The sequence below is a fragment of the Myripristis murdjan genome, chromosome 3 (genome assembly GCF_902150065.1).
Source record: "Myripristis murdjan chromosome 3, fMyrMur1.1, whole genome shotgun sequence".
In the NCBI taxonomy this organism is placed as follows: domain Eukaryota; kingdom Metazoa; phylum Chordata; class Actinopteri; order Holocentriformes; family Holocentridae; genus Myripristis; species Myripristis murdjan.
In genome coordinates, this window is record NC_043982.1 from 35,843,040 (window position 1) to 35,866,819 (window position 23,780).

Genomic DNA, 23,780 nt, shown 5'->3' on the forward strand with positions numbered 1-23,780 from the left:
AGACAATGAGCCTCAGTTTAAAGAGTGGGAGTTAAGCATATTTATGCTATGATGTTGGAACCCCTGCAAATATGGACAGCATGGACATTACCTGAAACCACATGTGCCTCGACAGCCTTTTTTTCCAGCTTTAGTTTCTGCTCCAGACAGGTCATGGGAGGTTGATTCAGTCTTATTCAAGATTTAAGTTTATTTTTTTACATTTAGTTTATGTAATTAATTAAAAATGCTGTTTTAACTGTGAATTTTACACTACGTTTATTTAAGTTTTATTTCAAATTCAAGACTACAGTGTGAGCGTGTCACTCCTATTCACTCCCTTTGACTCAGTCACTCCTACACTAAAATCTCATACTGCTCGTAAAGCTTCCTAAAATCTCTTTAATTGACTGAATTTGTCAGGCACAAAAACACATTATCAGACAGAAGCCTTACTGCCAAACCCTGTATGGCACACATGACACGAACATGCAGTTCACAGTAGATATTTCAGTACTGTATGGCAATGGGATATTTCCTGCTAACACGTCTTGTTCCTGTAATAGGATTTTGTCCATCACTACCGTGTGTTGCTCCCAGAGGACACCAAAGCTACGCAGGAGAGCATCCAGCGGTATCTAGACCAGCAAGACCTGGCGCCAGCTGGATACCAAGTTGGCCGAACAATGGTAGGCTATTTACCCTGCACTTTTTTCTCGTCTGTAAATCTCCGTTAACAGTGCAACATTTAAAAGAATGGGTCACCCGGGTGGCTCACCCGGGAGAGCACGTGCCACATACAGTATAGTTATCACAGCGGCCCGAGTTCAATTCCAGCTTTGGCCCTTTCCTGCATGTCACCCCCCTCTCTCCCCTGTCTTTCCTGTTTATTTATACTGCCATGCTATGCTGTCTGTAAAGCAGGAAAGCCAAAATAAATAAACCAATAATCTTTAAAAAAAAAAAAAAAAAAATGATGCTCTGATGCTGAGGCGCATGGTACAGTAGAGGATTATGGCCACATGAAAATTAAAAAATGAAAATGAAATTCTGAAATTATAATCAGTATTCTGGCTTTTTCTTAGACTTTTGAAATTAATATTTCATTTTTATTTTTTTTTTTTTCATGTGGCTCTAATCCTTTTCCTTAGTCTCGCTTGGTATTTGTCTGGATGAGACAATCCATTATTGGCATGTAAAATGAATGGGTAGGCCTTATAAAGAAAGTCAAAACAAAGGACTTGGGATTCTCATTCCTTTGTTAATGTCAGATGACCGTTACATTGAGGCATACAGGAGTCTGAGCCTCAATGGAAAGGATAGTGTTGGGTATAACCTTAAATTACCTGTAAGCATCCTCTCTTTGAACAAAGGGATGTAATGAAGACAGCACCCCATATGAGGTGTGTGTGTGTGTGTCCACAGTATGAATGAGGCATGATAAAGGGGTCCATTCCTTTGGGTTGCTGTCTATATAATTAGAAGATCATACCTGACATTCTTGACCGTGTATCCAGTCAGGGTTTTTTTGTTTTTTTTTAGGTATGTGTGTGTGCATGCGCGTGCTTGTGAGTGGGTGTCTGGAAGAGTGTGTGTGTGTGTTTGTCGCTTCATTAAGTGTGTGTGTGTGTGTGTGTGTGTGAGTGTTACCCTCTGCTGACGTGGTCCCTCCCCTCAGGTGTTTTTTCGGGAAGCTGAGCGTCAGCAGCTGCAGGCCTCACTCCACAAGGAAGTCCTCAGGCTCATCGTTGCACTGCAGCAGCGCTTCAGGGCCCGGCTTGAGAGGAGGCAGTTTCTCAGGATGAGAGACGCTGCCATCTGCATCCAGGTACTGTTGCTTTTTTTCATTGTCATTAATCAACAATTGTTTATTCCTTATTTTATTTTATTTTTTCATCTCTTCAGTTCTATGTGTAATCACTGTGCAAAATTAAATTAGATATCTTGTGCAGTGGGACCAGTTTCATGGATATCAATAGCACGAATCCACTGCTAGTTTAGTGTCTGTTGTGAATGTAGCACGGTCACATATTTACCATGCAACACCAAATTTGCACTGAAAGATTCCAGACTTTCAAGTGACATTAAAGATGTTTTATCTTAGTTTTTGAAGTTTTTGAACTTCCAACTTTGCTTGACGTTGTAAGATCAACTAAAATGCCCATTTAAAACCACAGTCAAGCCGACTTGACTGGTCACCGCCTAGTGTGACTTGAATTTATTTTTAGGTCCCATAAACAAAGATTGGAGCTACTCCAGGATTACGAGACTAAATAAATTCTTAAAGAGCTTTGATGGAATTACTACAGGCATTTCAGTCGACATAGACTGCTCCTGTAAAGATGCATATTCATCTTTACATTACTTTATAATGAAAATAGTACACCATTCAGAATTGTTATTTTCTCCTCACAGCAATGGTGGCGTATTTATCAGTCCAGAGAGGCGGAGGAAGATGACCTTAATATTCAGGAGAGTGCAGCCTTGTGCCTTCAGACACATTGGCGGGGGTACAAAGAGCGCCGGAGGTTCAGGCTCTGGAGGGAGGCTGCCCTGGTGCTCCAGAGGGCTTGGAGGTTATGGCTCTATCGACGTTGCACAGCAGCACTGGTTATTCAGACAGCCTGGCGCTGTCATCAAGCCAGAGAAGCCTACTTGCGCCTGTATGACGCTGTGGTGCAACTACAGGCAGTGAGCAGAGGTTACCTAGCCAGACAGAGGTAAATAATACTGCTATGCTTTATACTTTTAGCCTACACAAACACTTAATTACACTTCCTGTTTTTAGGCTTTCCATTGGAAAATTAAGCTACATGGCTATCATTAGTTTTGCAAAAGCAAACTTTTAATGTTTTTTAAAAAGGCTGAATTATCTCAGAACAACCTCTGAAACTCACTGAGTGCATGAAGTCTGTTCAAGCTGATTAAAACTCAGATTAAGATTTGAAGCACGCAGTTCATGCAATGTATTTGGTCATTGTTCACCGTGTGCCAACAAACCAGTCTCTGGGTAAGATCATGTCATTATGCAAGCAACCCAACACAAAGTAGCTCTACAATCAGCTGAGCTGCAGAGAGCAAGAATCCTTTTATTAGGCAGCCACTTTGGGGAAATGCACTTGAGGCAGAAAGCTTTCTGTTTAGGAACTTTTGGACTATGTAAATTGATACTTAAGGAAGTAATTTTGCATTGATCGGCTGACAGTTAACCATCCCTTCTTAACTGACAGTTTCAAGGACCTGAAAGAGAAGAGGCTGAGGGAGAAACTAGAGCAGCAGGAGAAGCTGCTTCAGCTGCAGAATGGCCAGCCAATTCTCTCACCAGAAGAAGAGGAGGAGCCGCCAGAGAGAATCATGGGCCTGGACTTCAACACGTGGGAGGACCGCTCATACGAGGAGCGGGAGAGGAGACTCCAAACAATCAGCAACCTTGAGGGGGCAATAAAGGAGGCACAGCAGGAAGGAACTGGAAGAGAAGAAGGCCTACATGCAAGATCAAGAGAGAGTATATATAGACCACATTTTGAAACACCGGCTTCACCCTCAATATCCACGGTGGTGGTTCGAGAGAGGGCCAGAATTTTAGACGAACCTAGCCAGAAAACCACCAGGGCCAAGAGGGAGAGTCGGCGGATGAGAGAGCTGGAGCAGGCCAAGTTCAGCCTGGAGCTCCTCAAGGTCCGGGCAACCAGTGGTGGGGCGTCTTCGCCCTCCGAGGAGAGGCGCTGGTCTGCAGAGCTAGTGCCTCCTGTCACTCCGCCTCTGCATTCACCCCAGGGCACACCTGACAGCCAAAGCTCCAAGGGCAGCTTTGAGCTTCTCAGCATGGATGAGGAGCCACCTAGAGCTACAGTAGAAACATTTGATGATGAAGGCCCTGACTCCCCTCTTTTATCAGAGGCTTCAGCGCTGGAGCCTGATGTAGACATTTTCTCAACAAGCCCGAAGCCAGAAGAACTTCCCAGGACTGAGGTTTCTGATGTTGTTGCTCCCCCAGGCAGCAAGGGCCAGCCCAAAACGGATCTGGCAGCCCCCACTTACACACATCCGCCCAAAATTGAGAACTACCTCCCTACCTTTTACGTCCCTGCCAGTGAGGGCAGCTCATTCATTACTCCTCGTCCTGCTGAACCACCACAACCCACTGAGGCTGCTGTCTCCACAGCTACCACCACATCCACCACCACCATTACCAAGCCTGTCAAAGAAAGGCGAGAGTCAACACGGCGACCAGTGGTGGTGGTCATCAGTATGCAGAAAGAAACCCCACTAAGTGAAGAGTTGAGTGATTTCATCCGTCCCCCAGTAGAGCTTCGAGATGAGGCAGCCCAGACAGGGGAGTTGACACCATCACCACAGAAAGGAGGCCTTGCTCCTTTGCCTCAAAGTCCCGTCCCTGTTTCCACTCCTGTCCCTCAGGCTAATCAGGCTGTCCTGGAGAAGCTGGTGAGATTGAACGAGGAGAAGGAGGAGAGGCAGCGTAACCAACAGCAGCAGAACGAGAAAGAGATGATGGAGCAGATAAGACAACAGAAAGAAGTACTGGAGAGACAGCGGCTTTTCTTCGCTCAGTATGAGAGAGACATGTTTGAGAAACAAAGGGGGGAGGCCTTGCACAGGATACAGCAGAGTCGGCAGGGTGCAGCCAGTGCCGGACAAGATGTATTTGGTACCGCCACCTCCAGTAAGCCCCTCAGACCCAGCTCTCTGCTGATTGAGAGAAAACTAGCACTAGCTCCTCATGCAAGAACCCATTCAGATTCCACTGCTCCATCAAAACAGTCCACGCCTGGAGTAGACATCCAGGGCACTGCCCCTCAGCCCCAGCTGCCTCCTCCAGCATCCTCTGCCCCTAAAGAGAGGCTCAAGGAGGGCAGGCCTGTTGTTGATGGCTGGGCACCCAAACTTACCCTGGAGTCCAGAGATAGAGGAGGAACCAGAGTGAGAGCACATACCAAGAAGGCACCTGGTAATCAGGGCACCACCGTTAATATGACTGACAAGCCAGGGAACATCTTCTTCTCACCAAAGGACAGGGTGACATTTGCTAAGTAAGTATTGAATCATCATGTCACTGGCTTGTTGGCCCCTTATGTACATTTTGTTCTACTGTATTTTTCATTAAACATTTATTGGTTACCACAAAAAAGTGGGAGAAGAAAATAGCTTCCAACCAGGTTGAGGAGCGCAGAAAATATACAGTCAGGATGATTACTTAATGTGAAAACTGTGACGTTTTTTCAACCTAGATATACTGTAATGCACATATGGGGAAAAAAAACCTGAACACAAGGCTATAATCTAACATACAGCAACCTACTGCAGTGTTGATTGAATGTCTCACTGAGGATGCATGCTTAATATGTGCAACATAGCCTGCTGCATTTATCTTTTAAGCCTTGAGTCCCTACATCTCAAAAAGCCCTGTATTTTGCATTCAAGGAGCTTCCTGGCTGTACTTTTTACTCAATGTCAATTATCATATATGAATGTTGTTTCTACACAATAAATACTATTTTAGGAATCATTGTTACACTACTAACGTTGATATTTTTCTTCACTATTTTTTTTCTAGGTTTGACAGTGATGCTGTCAGTCAAGAGATGCCTGCAGTCATTCCCAAAGAGGGACCCCCATCAGTTGCCAAGCCCTCTAAAGGACCAAAAGCACGAGAGGTGAGCACATTGTCAGTGTGTAGTTGATTTTCTAGAAATGAAAACATGAAACACATTTGCATGTTTGCAGGTGCCGTTTTGTATGTTTGTGAGAGAGTGAGTAAATGAATGCTGGCAGGATAGCTCCCCAACGTAGAGTAAAAAGAGGCACTACTGAACTACATGAAGAACGAAATGCACCAAAGCTCTTCTTCAGGTCATTGAAGGCAGTGTCAAAGGTTATTACAATTTAAATATGCTGTTATCGCTTCTGGTAAACTCCAGGTTGGCAGAGCGGGCCACAAAAAGAAAGCCCGAATGGCACGGACCCGCTCCGACTTCCTCACCCGCGCCCCCATTCTCTCGATTGGGGGCGATTCTGACGAGGATGACTATGACGGCGACAGCTCCCTCACTCCCCGACATTACACGCTACCCCTCTCCAAACAGAGCTCCACTGAGACGGGCTTAGGAGAATCCTGTTTCAGTGACTCTGAAATGGTAACAGGCCCCAGTAAAGCCAACAGTGTCTCTCTATAGGTTCTTCTAATTGTGGTATCTCTTTATGACATGGCTAACCCACCTCAGCAGAGACTGTATAGCTCTACACGCCACCTCTGACTGACTCAAACTGAGCTTCCACCAAACTTATTTTCTATGAGAGGGGAGAGCACATTCTGAAATCCCTGCCCAAATGATGTTTATGTGATGAAATATCAATACTATCCTTCATATCAGCATAGAAATGAACTGTTTAAGGTATGATGTAAATATTAATATGCATGAAAAAGTTTTTTTTAGAAGACATGAATCCAATTCAGCCCAGCATAACTTTACAATCTAATACTTTGTTGTATTTATTTGACATCCTCCAATTTAATCTTTGTCAGTCATTATTACATAACTGTTAACGCAATTGGAAAACTTGACTTCAACCATCATAGATGCAGGACAGTCTCAGAAATGTGTTTTTTTGTGCTCAGACTTTTCCATCATTAACCCTTTCTCGTAGTTGCTGGTCTAACTTGATTTGGCTTTTCTTCTTTGTCTCTCACAGCTATAACAGAGATTTTCTCTTCATCTTTTTCCTGGCTTTATTCCCTCTGGTTAACAAGCCTTGCATGTCACATGGTTAACTTTCCTCTTTAGCCCTAGCACTGTTCACCAGTCAAACCTTGGGAATTTGGGTTAAAGGACATCACTCAGCCTTGCCCTTCTTCACTTAACAAACTCCTGACTCTTAACAGAAACTGTTCTTTTCCTGGAAAAATATCACTTGTCCATTATGTTGTCTGTTGTCTTAAGTTCTTCCATTAGCTACTCTATTATAAACACCTTGTTGTTAAGGAAACTGAACTTTTGCTTTCATTGAAAATGTAAAATTGACTGTTTGTAGTTATATTTCTTATAGGGTCATACTCAGCATATTTGCATTCACGGTTTTATGTTACTCTGACTAAGTCCAAGTTCTGGTTTTATGTGCATGCAACATGTTGCAGTAATAATGTGATACTGCCATCTAGTGGTTAGGACTTGCATGTTTAGATGATAAAATATCTTACATGGAGCTCCTGTGCATATAGAGGCGGTGGCTCAACTCTTCTGTGCCCTTATTCTTTTATTCTACTCAATGATGTTTCAGCCTGCAAGTCCTGGGGAGCAGACGAAGATGCACAAAGCCATGTCATCAGGAGATTTAGGCAAAGTGGACACACTACGCAAGAACACGCAAGATGGAAGGTTTGTTCCCCAGCACTGCTAGAATATTTCCTGTGACCCTGATTTTCAGCCCCCATATTTTTCTTTTTCTTCTTCTTCTTCTGTCTCTGGGCCTTAGTAAAAGTTTGAAGTATTTTCTTTACACCCACAGATTGCAGTCATTTGTGGGTTGATCACAGTCTTCAAATTCTGTTCTATCTTTCAACAGGGTTCGTGGTAAGATGCGTTTTTGGGGCAAGACCAAGCATGGGGAGAAGAAGGCGACCAGAGAAAAGCTGATTTGTGGGGCTGATTCCCTAGATGGAGACTATGGAGACACTGGGCCATTGCTGGGCGAGGGTAGGTTTTCCAAAACCACAAGCTGTAGTGCATATTGGCATTTGATCAAAAGTGCTTTATAATACCCCAAATCCACACATATTTATGATGGGTGGGCCCAAATCTAATATGACAGCATCTCCCCATGAAATCAAGGATTTCCATGTCATTCAGACACATAGAATGGAAGGAACTGAATAGTAAAATTAACCCACTGGCACATTAATGTACTGCCTCCTTTGTTCTGAAACATTTTCAGTTGTGCGTCACTGACTATTTTTCCATTACCTTCCCACGCAGCAGGTCTGGAAAACATGTCACCTCCCTGCAGTCCAGACCTGACTTTGGATCGAGGGTCCAGGGACTCTAAGGAGAACAAGGAGCCCTCTCCCAAGGTGAAGCGAAGGCGCAGTGTCAAAATCAGCAGTGTGGCGCTGGAACCCGCCCAGTGGCAGAACGACGCACTGCAGATCCTCACCTGCACCAATGACTACAGAAGCATGAATGACTTCCTTATGAAGAAGGTAAATCACACATACTGTATATGGATAAGGATGCCTGTAAGTAGTTCACTTGTAGTTTGCATGGCATACATACTTGTACTTCTCATTAGAGATGTAATTTTCTTTACAAGCAGGAAATGATTATGTTAACTCATGTAAAAAACAATTTTTTTTTTTTTTTTTTTTTTTGAATCTGCTATCTGAGCAATGAATCTGCTATCTGAGCAATGATTTTCATGATTTACTTTGAGGTGTTATGCTGCTTGAGCTTTTTAGGGTTACAATTTGTGTATATGCCTGCTAAGTTGATTGTGGTCTCATGATGTAGATCAATGACTTGGATACGGAGGACAGTAAGAAGGACACCATGGTGGACGTCGTCTTCAAGAAGGCTCTGAAGGAGTTTCGCCTCAACATCTTCAACTCCTACTCCACAGCACTGGCGGTTAGAATTGCACACTTGACAGAACACTTAGAATCAAAGAATTTAACATAAATTTGAGAATTACACATCCAACATTTGATAATAGTGGCACTTAATGTAACTGAATGAGCACAAAATTCAAACCAAAGCAAATCATGGTAATTTTTATACAGCAGCAATTAAGTAATTGGTTTTATACACACATCTTTATGGACTGGATCACCTATATCCGATTTAGAGATACTAAAATAAGAGCTTGATAAAATATTTCTCCAAAATAGATACATAGTGTTTTGCAGTTGAATTCTACAATTACAGGAAAATATGAGATTAAGTGGATTCCTCCAGTAATGTGAATTAAGCAGACCTCTGACCATCATGCTCCTTCTTTGACGCTTTTATCCTCCTCCCCAGATGGACGATGGTAAGAGTATCCGCTACAAGGACCTCTATGCTCTGTTTGAGCACATCCTGGAGAAGACCATGAGACAGGAGCAGCGGGACTGGAGCGAGTCACCAGTCAAAGTGTGGGTCAACACCTTCAAGGTCTTCCTGGATGAGTTTATGACTGAGTACAAGTCCCTGGACAGCACGTTCACCAAGGTACCGCTACACCGGCCTCCTAGATCAGATGAGCCGAAAAGCAAAACGGAATAGACTCATATTTCTGCAGAAGTGTCTACTTTTTTTTTTAGGGAACCCACACCCAACTTTGGCTACAAAATCTAATTCCCATATCTACAGTTTTGGATATCATGCATTAACAAATACATTGCACAGGGATCAGTTATGTCCAAAGAGGTAGAATTAAATCTGTCATCAGAGGTTATCTTGAGACTTGTTGGTCTACACACTTATGTATTCATCAGGTTAATGTTATATATACAATACCTAATGAATGCCACAATGTACATATGGATGTTCTGTTCTCTCTTTTCTTTTTTTAAACAGCAAGTACCTAAACCTGAACGAAAGAAGAGGAGGAAAAAAGACACTGATATTGTAAGTTTCCCTCCCCTAGTTGAGACAATCTTGTCCAGTACATGAACAACACAGGACAGACAAGAAATTTCTTTAACAGCCAGTTAGCCACACTTTAAGAATAAAACAGTAAATGTGCATACACACACATACACATCATTGAGTAGAACGAAATGGTCGAGGGAGAAAAAGAGAGTGGAAACTATAATTTTTGGTCACCAGTGCTTTGCTGCTCTCTGTAGGTGGAGGAGCACAATGGTCACATCTTCAAGTCCACACAGTACAGCATTCCCACGTATTGTGAATACTGCTCCTCGCTCATCTGGATGATGGATCGCGCCTGTGTCTGCAAATGTGAGTGTGCATGCAAATACCAAACCATCTTTATCACAGGCCTAACTAACAACATTCAACTGCTCATTGGATTCATGGGATAAATGAAGCATTGTGGTACTGCAGCAATGCCCTGGCCTACAAACAGTGTTCTGCAGGCTTAAGAAGACATGCGTGTTTTGACCCCAGCAATAATCACATCACCGTTTCAATAATTTTTTTTGGTGTATGTGAACATTACGAAGCAAAAATGATAATTTTGCTAAAATCATATATCATACCACAATCGTAGTATCTGTCAAAATAATTGCATTGTGATTTTTTTGGCTATTTCATTCAGTGTGCTGTAAAATAATTGCTTTAAAAGGTAAATTTAAATCATACACACACACACACACACACACACACACACACACGCATGCCATCATCTGTTCACCACGGTCTCTGTGAACAAGCCCCGCCCTCTTTCCCTCCTCAGCCCTAATCAGATTGTTTTCAACTGGACTCATGGGGTCTGCGGCTCCTTTTCTCCAGAGCTTTCTCTACACAGTTGGCCTTTCTTCACACAGGATGTTTTCCTCATGCCAGCCAAGGCTGCTTTGGTCTCTCAAGCGATGATGTTTTTTTGGTTTTTGTTTTTTTATTTTGGTCCAAACTTTTGATGAATAATGAGGAGGCACTGTCTTTCGGTGGAAAATGGGAATGACTTCTCTGATTTCTCTGGCTGTGTTTATCCAGTGTGCCGGTACGCCTGCCACAAGAAGTGCTGCCAGAAGATGACCACCAAATGCAGTAAGAAGGTTCGTCAGCCATATTGTGTTCCTGCACAATAATGTCCCATGACATCAATTGTGTTACTGTAGGTTTAGTATTATATGGCTTGTGTTATTTCTGTTTCCTAATACGCTGGCAGGAGCGGTCCTTAAAAGACAATGCTTAACTGTTAGTGTGTTTCTATTTTAAACACCAGTGATGTGTATTGTTATCTTTTCTGTTTGTTAAGTATTTGTCTGAAAGCCTACATGTTTGTGTGCATGTATGTGTGTATGACACAGGCACGACCATGGGTTTGTAAAAGTGTTTATATATTTGTGTCTATTAACAGTTCGACCCAGAGCTTTCCTCCAGACAGTTTGGAGTGGAGGTTTCTCGGCTGACCAGCGATGAAAGGACGGTGCCCCTAGTAGTGGAGAAGCTTATAAACTATATCGAGATGCATGGCCTCTATACTGAGGGAATCTACCGAAAATCTGGCTCCGCAAATAAGATCAAAGAGCTCAAACAGGGCCTTGACACAGGTAATTCAGGCAAGCAGCCATGAGCAAACCCAACTGGCCATAGGAAGATTGTTTAAGGTAAATACTAATTCAGTGTGTTGGTCTGATCTTTTTCCATTTTCCCTTGTGGCATATAGATGTTGACAACATGAATCTGGATGACTACAACATTCATGTCATTGCTAGCGTTTTTAAGCAGTGGCTGAGAGACCTGCCAAATCCTCTGATGACATTTGAGTTGTATGAAGAGTTTCTGCGTGCCATGGGTAAGTATTTGCCATTTCAAGGTATTTAGTCAGTCAGTATTCTGTCCACGATTTCCAATTAATATTGTAAACAGTATGAGATATATTAAAGTGATGGTACCATACTGTTAAACATATGTTTTATTGGTAATGCCTCTCCAGGTTTGCAGGATAAAAAGGAAGTGATCAGAGGAGTGTACTCTGTGATTGACCAGTTAAGCAAAACTCATTTAAGCACATTGGAGCGTCTCATATTCCACCTAGTCAGGTAATAAAAAAAAAATAATGCTTTTATGAAATATTAAGAACAGGTTTAAGGCATGGAATTGCCTTTTTCCCCTCTCTATGAGACCATTCTAAAACAGGAATTTGTGCTTCCAGGATTGCCTTACAAGAGGAGACGAACCGTATGTCCGCTAACGCCTTGGCCATAGTATTTGCCCCCTGCATCTTGCGCTGTCCTGACACTATTGATCCACTGCAGAGCGTTCAGGACATTGGCAAGACCACCGCGTAAGAAGACATATAATGCTATCACCTTATTGTATGATGTTAAATGTGCGGCACATAGACGTAATGCTGTTCAGAACCACTGGAATTGGATTATAGTATCCATCAAGAGTCTGTTGTGAGGTTAAAACTACATTATAGGGAATATTTGTGGTCCCTCTGAAATGGCTTTGTCTCTTGCTGCCTCTCCACAGGTGTGTAGAGCTTATCATTGGTGAACAAATGAATAAGTACAGAGCCAGACTTAAGGACATCAGCAGTCTGGAATTTGCCGAGAATAAGGCCAAGTGCCGACTGACCTTCATTCGAAGATCAATGGTAAAGTCAAAAGCATGATTAATCCCACCGTTATCACACCAGCTTGTTTATACCTAGCTTTTGTTATGAATCAGTTACTTAACACTGACGTCATTGAATCAGTTACTTAACAGTGACATCACAGTGTACCCATCCTAAAACACTCCTTCAGTACAGTGCTTAGTGCCTGATTTCCTTCGCCTAAGCCACTTTTCTCCTTTCCAGATGCTTTAACTCCTCCCTAACCTTTCCTTTCCTTTACCCAGAAACCTGTACTAATAGCTGTTAGATTTATGAGCATAGCCCGCACTTTGGCCCTGGTATGTATACACAAAGTGGCACTACATTCCCAACCAATCATCCAGTGGTCATCGTGTTGTGGTACTGATCACTTCATGTTGTGTTGCATCTCCTCTAATGTTCCATCTCCAGAGCATGAGTCATGACTCCACTTAGACGTAGTTTCCCTTTCTCTCTATTCCTCCATCTTCCCCTTTCTGTCAGGCCTCATTCTGTCGCTGTCTCTTGTGGATGGAAGCTCAAGACATTGACATAATGTAATCATGCAATTGCAGCGAATTAGATTTAGATTATGCTGCGTGGAGTATGGAACGCAAACACTGCACACCGCCAGCATATTCTATAATTATCTGCTTTTGGGTGCATTTTCTGCTCAAACACGTGGTAATAATTTCCAAACCTCTTTTACCGTGTTTATAGTCCACTCACGTTGTTTTTGTGTTTTTTTTTTTTTTTTTTTTGGTCTCAATCTCAGTGTCTCAATCTCACTTGAACCTTGTAGTAGGAAATTGAAAAATTTGATTTTATTTTCCTCATTTTCCTTCCGTACAATGTCAGGTTCGGTCGTGGAAGCCCATAAACAACATATTTTCTAATTAACTCTGGGGAGAAAGTCATTACATTACAGTACATTTCCCCAGCAAATATCTAGTATCTGTTATGTGATTTCTAAACCTAATTTTCTGCTATTGCCTTAATTTTTAAAACCAGAGTATGGATTCCTGCATAAACATGTGCATTAGCAGCTGTTTGGCAAGAATGAGCTGTAAGATACGTTGAAGTAAAAATGGTTACTGTATTTGACAGACCTTGATACTGTACTACTATAACCCTTGGCATGACCTCTAAGAACGTCGTGTTACTGATACCTACTCTCTTTGTTTCTCACTTTTGTGCTATGCAGCCAAATGCAGCTAAAAAGGTAAAAAATGTGTATTATTGTGCCCTAGCTATTTTTAGGTTTGCTAGATCATGTGGTGTCATTGTACTTTGTTTTAATCTTGATTGGTCATTTTATTTGGTTCTGAAAGAGCATGCATGAACAAATAGCTGCTTGCTGAAAGTGGTGAAATGTGTGACAAGAAGCCAATATCTTTTGGGTAGAAATCAACACTTTGCCTTCATTTATTTCCAGGGCAAAGGCCCTGTGCAACGGCTAAGCTACCACACGCCCTCACCTCCGGTTAGTCCCCGGCTACCATCAGTGACAGACGCTGTGATGGAGGAGAGCGGGGGTGAGGAAGGAGCGGGGCTGGAGCCTGAAGTGTCAGAGCATCAGCAGGCGGTCATGCAGCAGGAAGAGAGAGTGCTGACAGAGCAGATTGAAAGTCTGCAGAAAGAAAAGTAAAAAACTTTTACTACACTTAAAATTTTTAATGTTGGAACGGTTACATGATATGTAACCTTTCCACACCACAGCACACAACACAGCAGCATATGAGAGCAATAACTGTAATGTAATGAGTCATGCATTAATGTATATTTTGCACTATTTGACCTGCATATTCCAACTGTTCTACTCACTGGCTGATCTGGATAATGTTTGCCTCCGCAGAGAGGAGCTGACTTTTGAGATGCTGACCTTAGAGCCACGAGCATCAGATGATGAGACCCTGGAGTCGGAGGCATCCATTGGTACAGCCGACAGCTCTGAAAACCTGAATGTGGACTCTGAGGGCACCACCTCTGACTTCTCTGGTATGTTATAACATAGGAACGCATAAATTGTCAAACCAATTTGCCAAATCTTCTCTATTTGTAAAACATTCTTGGTAGACAGAGTAACAAAGGAAGAAAAGGGACAAAAAGCATACATTTCCAATCGCCATGTCTTAACCCGCCGTGTCATTGCATTCCCTCACAGAGAGAGGTCCAGCGTTGACTGCCGCCTGGCCTCGGAGATCTGAGGGTAGGGGCCCCAGACGCCGTGCTCTGCGACGGCAACCTAACTCGCTAGAATCTGTGGACTCCTGTTCCACTGCCTCCTCCTTCTCCTCCATATCACACTTCCATCCATCCTCCTCTTCCTCCTCAGCCACGGCCCGGCGCTTTCGATTCCACTCTAAGTCCTCGTCTTCAGGCTCCGGTTCCACCCAGGCACAGGGCCTGTCACCGCCTCCAGCTCATCGCTACGACAGCCTAGACGGTAGCCCTACGGCAGACCAGGAAGGTGCATACGAGGAAAGGCCCCAGTTTACCAGCCGAGGCACCTTCAATCCGGACAAGGGCAAACAGAAACTTAAGGGGGCCAAACATTCAACTGTGAGGCACCCCAGAGAAGGTGGTGGCCACAGCAGGGACCCACCAGATATATCTCAACAGCTGGTGTTGTATGGCAGCAATGAGTTCATGGTATGAAGGACACTGGGACACCAAAGCACTCCCTATCCAGCTCCCTGGCAGGCACACGTTCTCCTGGGGAGGTACGTGATGCCGGCCAATGTCCCCTCCTCAAAGCACTCCTGCTTAGCCTTTCTTTTTTAAAGTCTGCAGAAAATTGTCCCCAAGTGCCATGTACAGAGATCACTCCTCCAGAGATGGGAGAGGGGAAGATATTTGGCAGAGGGACCGGAACCAGTGGAAGGGCTCCCCTTCTGTGGACTTGACTGCCACCCATGCTCTCACAGTGCCTTGGCAGCTCTTCATTGAAGCGCCAAGGGGAGACACATTGAGCAGGAGGACAGAGAAAAGGGAATGTTGGAATATGTGAAAGACCAGTCGGCATCAGGGAACGTTCCGGAGCCGAAAAAGCAAAAGCAGTGTGCTACAGTGTATGAGAAGAAATCAGGCAACGGAGTCACCGATGGTGCAGTCTCCATGAACTTAGAGAGCTCTCAATCATTAGCTGCTTAATAAGTTTACAGTTGATAACAATCAGTGTAAGCAGTGGTTGCTCTGTTATTACAAATTTATTTTTCCCTTAAGCCTATTTAATAAATTTTAATGTCACAGAAACTATAATTCTATATGACTATATTATACAGGTATAAATACTGTACAAAGCCGGAACACCAGTAACTGCTGGGTAGTTGAAGTCAAATATTTATCTTTTGTTTGAGTATCTTGGTAAGAGATGTATGGATCTGGGCGATGGCTGAGTTATGTGTGTGTGTGCATGTGCCGTGCGCTCATGCGTGACTGTATGTATGCGTGAGAAAACCACTTCATGCGTTTTAAGTTTGTGCTGCTTTTTCCCCGTACAAGGGAAATACCGCCATTAAAGGGACCAAGTCAGCTGGTGTGTATTCCAGCCAAGGGGATCCCAGCTCTGTAAAGAATGTTGGATGTGTATAAAATCCCTGCATTCACTGCTTAACAGCCATAAAACAATTGTAATGTACAGTACAGTTCAATATGTACAGTATAGTGGACAAAAAATGCCATTCTTTTCTTGAAACCTATTGTTACCCCATTGTCTCCACCCCATCCCCCTGTCTCTCAGTGTTTGCTCAATAGCAACCAAACAAGAACATAAAATCATCTCGTCTTTTGTCTTTATTCCTGAGTGTTTATATGTTCATTTCACTGGGTTTGTCCATATTTCAGATAATTATGTTGGAATAACACACATTCCTTGCACAAAGTAGATGCCATACAGAGTTTTGAAAGCAGAAAACACTCATCAGTATACATAATCCAAGAGAAGCTGACATTTTCACAGGCCAGTTACACAAATACAGTTACACAGTCAAACAAATAGTTTCAGACTTTCTGTCTCCGTATGATTGGTGTGACCAGTAGTGCAGAAGGACTAAATAATCGCAGTGGACATGGTCTCCACCTATAAGTTGATTTGTGCTCATTTGTGCGATATATCTTGGGGCACACATTTCCTCTACCACTCAGGCAGGGCGGGCAGTCGACACAGCTGTTCTGCACCAACCTTATCATCAAAAGGTTTGATAAATATGGGTTTCATCCCATAAATTTAGTGCCATTCAGTGCCTGTCTCTGTGTTGCTTTGAGAATATCTCATATCCTTCCTGGAAACGAAATAAGCTCTAGAGTTTACACCCCCTTTTCCCCTCTAAGGACAGGTAACGTTGCTCCCTCTGCTTTCTTGTGTAGCTGATCTGAAGAGCCATTTGACAGATCTTAACAAAAGTGAGAGACGGACCAACAAGCTGTCTCTGCTGCAATTTTAATTATTACAAAAATGCCAGTCTGTCTTTGAATTGGGCAGAGTAGGTTGCATTTTTCCAATAAAAAAAATGTTTAAATTCATAATTTTGTTTTCATTGATATACCACCAAATTATTTTGTCATTAGTTAATTATAATAACTTTAATTACAGTAATCACCTCAAAACAGTGTCAGAAAGTGCCAACATATACTACAGAGTTCACAAACCATCAGGCCCTGCATTAGCATTAGCCTGAACTCAACACATACAGTACAGGCCAAAAGTTTGGACACACCTTCTCATTCAATGCGTTTTCTTTATTTTCATGACTATTTACACTGTAGATTCTAACTGAAGGAATCAAAACTATGAATGAACACGTGGAGTTATGTACTTAACAAAAAAAAAGGTGAAATAACTGAAAACATGTTTTATATTCTAGTTTCTTCAAAATAGCCACCCTTTGCTCTGATTACTGCTTTGCACACTCTTGGCATTCTCTCGATGAGCTTCAAGAGGTAGTCACCTGAAATGGTTTTCCAACAGTCTTGAAGGAGTTCCCAGAGGTGTTTAGCACTTGTTGGCCCCTTTGCCTTCACTCTGCGGTCCAGCTCACCCCAAACCATCTCGACTGGGTTCAGGTCCGGTGACTGTGGAGGCCAAGTCATCTGCCGCAGCACTCCATCACTCTCCTTCTTGGTCAAATAGCCCTTACACAGGCTGGAGGTGTGTGTGGGGTCATTGTCCTGTTGAAAAATAAATGATCGTCCAACTAAACGCAAACCGGATGGGATGGCATGTCGCTGCAGGATGCTGTGGTAGCCATGCTGGTTCAGTGTGCCTTCAATTTTGAATAAATCCCCAACAGTGTCACCAGCAAAACACCCCCACACCATCACACCTCCTCCTCCATGCTTCACAGTGGGAACCAGGCATGTGGAATCCATCCATTCACCTTTTCTGCGTCTCACAAAGACACGGTGGTTGGAAACAAGGATCTCAAATTTGGACTCATCAGACCAAAGCCCAGATTTCCACTGGTCTAATGTCCATTCCTTGTGTTTCTTGGCCCAAACAAATCTCTTCTGCTTGTTGCCTCTCCTTAGCAGTGGTTTCCTAGCAGCTATTTGACCATGAAGGCCTGATTGGCACAGTCTCCTCTTAACAGTTGTTCTAGAGATGGGTCTGCTGCTAGAACTCTGTGTGGCATTTATCTGGTCTCTGATCTGAGCTGCTGTTAACTTGCGATTTCTGAGGCTGGTGACTCGGATGAACTTGTCCTCAGAAGCAGAGGTGACTCTTGGTCTTCCTTTCCTGGGTCGGTCCTCATGTGTGCCAGTTTCGTTGTAGCGCTTGATGGTTTTTGCGACTCCACTTGGGGACACATTTCAAGTTTTTGCAATTTTCCCAACTGACTGACCTTCATTTCTTAAAGTAATGATGGCCACTCGTTTTTCTTTAGTTAGCTGATTGGTTCTTGCCATAATATGAATTTTAACATTTGTCCAATAGGGCTGTCGGTTGTGTAGTAACCTGACTTCTGCACAACACAACTGATGGTCCCAACCCCATTGATAAAGCAAGAAATTCCACTAATTAACCCTGATAAGGCACACCTGTGAAGTGAAAACCATTTCAGGTGACTACCTCTTGAAGATCATCGAGAGAATGCCAAGAGTGTGCAAAGCAGTAATCAGAGCAAAGGGTGGCTATTTTGAAGAAACTAGAATATAAAACATGTTTTCAGTTATTTCACCTTTTTTTGTTAAGTACATAACTCCACATGTGTTCATTCATAGTTTTGATTCCTTCAGTTAGAATCTACAATGTAAATAGTCATGAAAATAAAGAAAACGCATTGAATGAGAAAGTGTGTCCAAACTTTTGGCCTGTACTGTAAATGCCACCTTCATGCACACCTTGAAATCACCCAACTTCACTGAAGTGCATTCAAAGTTCCTTGTGCTGAAGTAGCATCAAAAAGAAAAGCACTTGATATTTTCCATTTGGTTATTAGCCTGAATTTAATGAATACATAAACTTTACCATCAATTACTTATGGCTTCCATGCTCTCTAACATCTCGGCTCTTCAGGTATCAGGAAAAACAGTCGCTCTTCCACTTCTGTTTCGCATCATCGTCCGCCCAACTCTTCATTATTTCCGACAGCACCTGAATACAGCTAAAGGCATAACGGCGTGAGTGTAAATACAAACTACGCACTTTTGCACAGTCGCTGTAATGGCCTGGATCTTCTATTAAGCTGCGGATGGGTGGAATGTAGTCTGTCACGAGAGCACCCGCTTTAGACCAATTTGACCTTATTTCTAAAAAAAAAAAAAAAAAAAAAAAAAAAAAAAAAATACTAATTGATTGGACCCAGGGCAGCCCCCGGTGACGCATGCGCAGAGGCCTAGTATGCCATTAAACTCAACAGCAGCTGCCGGAGGGAACAGGAGCTGTCGTCTTTCTTGCAGAAAAAAGAGAAATGTAAAGACCTGAACTACTCTGGAAACCGGTTCAGGAGCTACAGCAACAATGAAAACACAGGGGCTGTGAGTCCGTTAAGTATGCTTTGAGTTACTTCATTTTCTTTTGCTGAGTTTTTACATTGTGTATTTTGACCGATAGGTGGCAGTAGTGCACCAAGGAACATGTATAGATAAACGGAACTGACGCTTCCCATCATTGGAATGGAACAGGGAACAAACAGTGTAGAATCAGTTAATTGATTACATATCTGAATGTCGATTGAAACAGTGCGATTCAAACCACTTTATCAATCAAGTGGTTGCCTGACTTACCCACCACCACCCTGCTGAAACTCCTTGCCGCTCCTTTGTCACTTCATATAAATCCTTACAGATCCATTTAAATTCTTACCATGTAAGTAAGTGAAGCATTGTTTATATAGCACCTTTTAAAACACACAGTTACAAAGTGCTTAATGCATGTGTAAAATAGAAACAAATACATGTGAAAGAGCACAGACCAAGAAGACATATAGATCCTAAGTCCAATATGTATATCTCCAATATATGAATCTATATGATCTTCTTTTAGTGCCAATTCTGTGAGAATCCTACATCTGGCACAGAGATACACAACCCACATTTGGCCGGATGCTTGACAGGAGGAGCAGAGCGGAAATGTCCACCCTGTGATGACGTCTGGCCACAAGAATAATAATAATTCAAAATTAACTAAAATTGTGTAAAGGTGTAATGCACTTTTTTTTTTTATTAAATACCATTTAACTCTAACTCTAAACATCTGTTTCACTGAAAACATTTTTACTGAAAAACATACAGCAAAGGACCCCACACAGACTTGTCTTTACTTCTCTTTTTATTTTTCTTCCTTTTGCAAACAGATGCCCAACTTTTCAGGCTTGCTGAATGCAATCAGGCTTGTAATACAATCCTGATTGCATTCATCCCTACAGCCTCTGTCTTAGCAGCATCTTTATGTAACAGGAACCAGAGTTGTCATTTCGCATGCTGCTACAACACATGTAACTACATCCGGCCTCTGCAAATCATGGACAAAATAATAAATTAATCAAATACATTTCCCCTAACGTGAGTCAAGTTTTTATGTTACACCATAACCTGTACTCTGATACACTGGTGATATTTTGACAGAATACAAGCAGGCACTTCTGCTCACATTATTGAACAAGCCAGAATCATTTTTTCTGTTTCTCTAGGCCTGAAGTGAGAGCAAGAGCTAGTTTGAAATCCTCATTGATAAAAATTGCAAATCATTTTACAACAACAACACATTCATAACACGTTGATACAATTTTCTTGATAAGCACAAGTCCAAAATATTAAGCAGGAAATTGTGGCTGACTTCTGTCAGATTAAGTTCTAGTGAGTCAGAGTATTTGGGGTGAAGGAAATGACACTTGTCATGAGTTAAATGTGTAAGGTCTGAAAAAATAAATGGCCAAACACGTAGTTTGGACACCTGAGTAAATCTGTTTTTGTTTGTCACATGTATCCGATATTGGCATGGCAGTGAAAAAAAGAAACAGTCTGGGAGGAATTAAAGCAGGACAGAAATGCTAAGCATTCATAGATAGACTCCAGATTGTAAACCAACAGTATTTTACTGCTGCCCTCATTGATTTTTGTCTTGTTTCTGTTAAAATTGTTGCTGAAGTTGATAATAACCTAATTTGTTTCTACATCATGTCTGCATGTCGTGGCCCTTAAAGTAACTTTGCATCACAGGAGTCATGTTCCAGTATTTTAAGGGTGACAATGAACTTAATAGCTTTTCTAAACCATGGATAGAAAAAGGCATATATGAGTGGATTCAGACAGGAATTAAAATACACCATCCAGGACACAATACCCCAAGATGAGGCACTGTTGGAGATATCCTGCCCTGCGAGGGAGGGATAGTAATATGGACAGAAACACAGCAGAAACACCAATATGACAATACCAAGAGTCCTGGCTGCTTTTTTCTCTGAGGTCTTGGCAGTCACAGTCACCTTACGAGGCATAACAGTTGCAACGTGAGACTGCATGGCACGCGCCTGGGACACGGCCACCACAAACACTCTCATGTATAAAACGATAATGACTGTGCAGGGGGTGATAAAAGTGAACACAAGGTCGACAGTCCCAGAGACATAGTCAATGACCACCACACACTCTCCATAGCAGGAGTTGTGCCTATCCGGCTGCTGAAGATGGCCCTTTAAAATAATGCCATTGTACAAGACAGAGCAGGCCCAGCACAGACACACAGAGACTTTGACTCTGCTCTGAGTTATTTTGCTGGGGTATAGCAGAGGGTAACAAATAGCTATGTAGCGATCGACTGATATGAGCACCATGTTTCCCACAGAGGCTGAGGTGAGAATGAAGCCGACGATGTAAGAGAGGGCACACATGAGCTGGCCCAGCACCCAGCAGGTTTCTATGAACCGTATGGCTTCAATCGGCATCACCAGGATCCCAACGAGGAGGTCGGAGACGGCCAGGGAGAGGAGGAGCAGGTTGGTCGGTGTGTGGAGCTGCCTGAAGTGGGAGATAGAGATGATAACCAGCAGGTTGAGAGCTACAGTAAGCAGAGCGATGGTGGACAGCAGTGTGTAGAGGACGAGGGCCTCAGAGCTGGAGCGCATCTGTCCTCTGCAGGAGGAGTTGAGGAGTTGTGGGTAGCAGAGCTTGATTTCCTCTGCATTGTCCATCATCAGGTGCTAAAGAAGGCAATATTCAGAGGAGGAGAGGGGAAGGCTTTGAGGGGGAGGGCGTGCTGTGGCAGCTCTGTGACCAAACAACACATTGTGCAGCTCATTTATCTGTCTCTGTAGTGTAAACTAATGTCCCTTCTCCCTCCCTCCTCAGTCATCCTCTTCATCACTGCTGCCCTCACGCCCCCAGCCATCCTCTTCATCCCTGTCTGCTGCCCTCCCTCTATCTTCTTCCTCCCTCAGCTCTCTTTCATCTGTCTAGTGTCCCTTTCCTATGCCCCTTGAGTATTTCCTGCCTCTATGATACTCTTATTTTCTTGTTGCCTGTTTCCCTGCTCATCTCAACATCCTCTACCTCACCTCTGCCTCACTCTTTCCACCCTCCTTCCTCCTCTTTTCTGTCATCTTCTGTAACTCCAACAGGTGAGTTGCATGTATACTGGAAAGGCTTTCCTCTGTAGAATCAAGCTTTGCTGTGAGCACACACTCCTCAAAGTGGAAGCCTGTGGTTAAACAATAATCATCGGTTATTGTGTGTGTAATTACAATTTATAACAAACAACATAGACAGAGCTTTTGAAAGCAGGGACCTCATTTTATTTACTCATGGCTCACCTTTGCTTGTGAGAATTTCGAATAAATTATAATCACTCCAGAATACTTTTCAGTAATTGTGTAAACTGGCGATAATTGTTCTGCATTCGCAACATGGTTATATCTCAGATTACCTTAGGAATTATGTGTTTATGTACTCAAAAAAAAAAAAAAAAACACTGTCATAATTCAAAGGGCAGTTGATCCACTGCCTGCTCTGTGATCATTTCCTCAAGAACTCAAAGGCATAATTGTCCAAATTAATCCGTTTTGCATATGTGGCCACTTTACCTGCAGTCCTTTCTGTGTGGAGTTTGCATGTTGACCCCCAACTTCCTGGAAGAAGAGATCTTGTATTTCAATGATACTTTCCAGGCTAAATAAAGGGTTAATAAGAATAAATAAAATGTTCTGGCCGTGCCTGTGTCAGTTTCCCCTGGGTGTTGCAGTATCCTTCACATTCCAAAGACATGCAGAGGTGGAGTAGAGATTCTGAGTTGTCCATAAAGGTTAATCTTTGTGAATGTATTTATCTGTCTGTGTTAACCCTCTGATGGACCTGCAACCTGAACAGGAAGTCACCCTGCCATCCACACAATGCATACTGGGATAGGCTCCAGCCCCCACATGACTCTAAATGTGAATAAGTATTTATGGAAGACCAATAGAGCCACATACAGTCCCTTCATTGTTTAATGGTGAATAAATTCTCTGTCTGAAATGCAGTCAAATGCAAGCTGTCAGTCATGTGTATAAATGGCACTTTTGCACATTCAAATTAATGTCATGTCGTACGTACTGAATGACTTGATTTGCCTGTAACCTGGTGTTGCATTGTTGAGTTTGTCCTGTCTCAGTGTATAAATACCTGTATAAGTAAAGGTTAAATAAAATAATTTTAAAAAAATCAATTATGTGTTTGAAAAACTGATTTATCAGGTAGGCAAACCTCTCGGCAACAGGTGTTATATTTGATCACTGAACATACACTATATTACCAAAAGTATTCGCTCACCCATTCAAATGATCAGAATCAGGTGTCCTAATCACTTGGCCTGGCCACAGGTGTATAAAATCAAGCACTCAGGCATGCAGACTGTGAAACAAGACATTTGTGAAAGAATGGGCCGCTCTCAGGAGCTCAGTGAATTCCAGCGTGGAACTGTCATAGGATGCCACCTGTGCAACAAATCCAGTCGTGAAATTTCCTCGCTCCTAAATATTCCACAGTCAACTGTCAGCTCTATTATAACAAAATGGAAGCGTTTGGGAACAACAGCAACTCAGCCACAAAGTGGTAGGCCACGTAAA

At 42.7% G+C, this 23,780-nt stretch overlaps 2 protein-coding genes across 5 annotated transcripts in view; one reads left to right on the top strand and one right to left on the bottom strand.

Annotated features, from left to right (window-relative positions):
- The window catches only part of myo9aa (myosin IXAa), a 116,107-nt gene extending 100,069 nt beyond the window's left edge, over positions 1-16,038 (top strand). Inside the window, exons 22-44 of one of the 4 annotated variants that reach the window (XM_030076113.1) lie at positions 546-668; positions 1,658-1,807; positions 2,395-2,699; positions 3,210-5,030; positions 5,555-5,654; positions 5,919-6,134; positions 7,276-7,373; positions 7,561-7,691; positions 7,971-8,194; positions 8,502-8,618; positions 9,012-9,200; positions 9,549-9,599; positions 9,821-9,932; positions 10,650-10,711; positions 11,017-11,209; positions 11,326-11,454; positions 11,596-11,701; positions 11,815-11,946; positions 12,138-12,261; positions 13,445-13,462; positions 13,676-13,884; positions 14,096-14,238; positions 14,405-16,038. In XM_030076113.1, the coding sequence (XP_029931973.1) occupies positions 546-668; positions 1,658-1,807; positions 2,395-2,699; positions 3,210-5,030; positions 5,555-5,654; positions 5,919-6,134; positions 7,276-7,373; positions 7,561-7,691; positions 7,971-8,194; positions 8,502-8,618; positions 9,012-9,200; positions 9,549-9,599; positions 9,821-9,932; positions 10,650-10,711; positions 11,017-11,209; positions 11,326-11,454; positions 11,596-11,701; positions 11,815-11,946; positions 12,138-12,261; positions 13,445-13,462; positions 13,676-13,884; positions 14,096-14,238; positions 14,405-14,898 (5,247 nt within the window). In that variant the 3' untranslated portion in view covers positions 14,899-16,038. The remainder of the gene's footprint in view (positions 1-545; positions 669-1,657; positions 1,808-2,394; positions 2,700-3,209; positions 5,031-5,554; positions 5,655-5,918; positions 6,135-7,275; positions 7,374-7,560; positions 7,692-7,970; positions 8,195-8,501; positions 8,619-9,011; positions 9,201-9,548; positions 9,600-9,820; positions 9,933-10,649; positions 10,712-11,016; positions 11,210-11,325; positions 11,455-11,595; positions 11,702-11,814; positions 11,947-12,137; positions 12,262-13,444; positions 13,463-13,675; positions 13,885-14,095; positions 14,239-14,404) is intronic. The other 3 variants (XM_030076133.1, XM_030076141.1, XM_030076122.1) reach the window with 3 other exon arrangements.
- Positions 16,039-20,879: 4,841 nt separating this feature from the next.
- Positions 20,880-21,872, bottom strand: LOC115376516 (trace amine-associated receptor 13c-like). Its single transcript, XM_030076154.1, has one exon. It carries the CDS (start codon positions 21,870-21,872, stop codon positions 20,880-20,882), a length of 993 nt encoding a protein of 330 aa, XP_029932014.1.
- Positions 21,873-23,780: the final 1,908 nt, after the last annotated feature.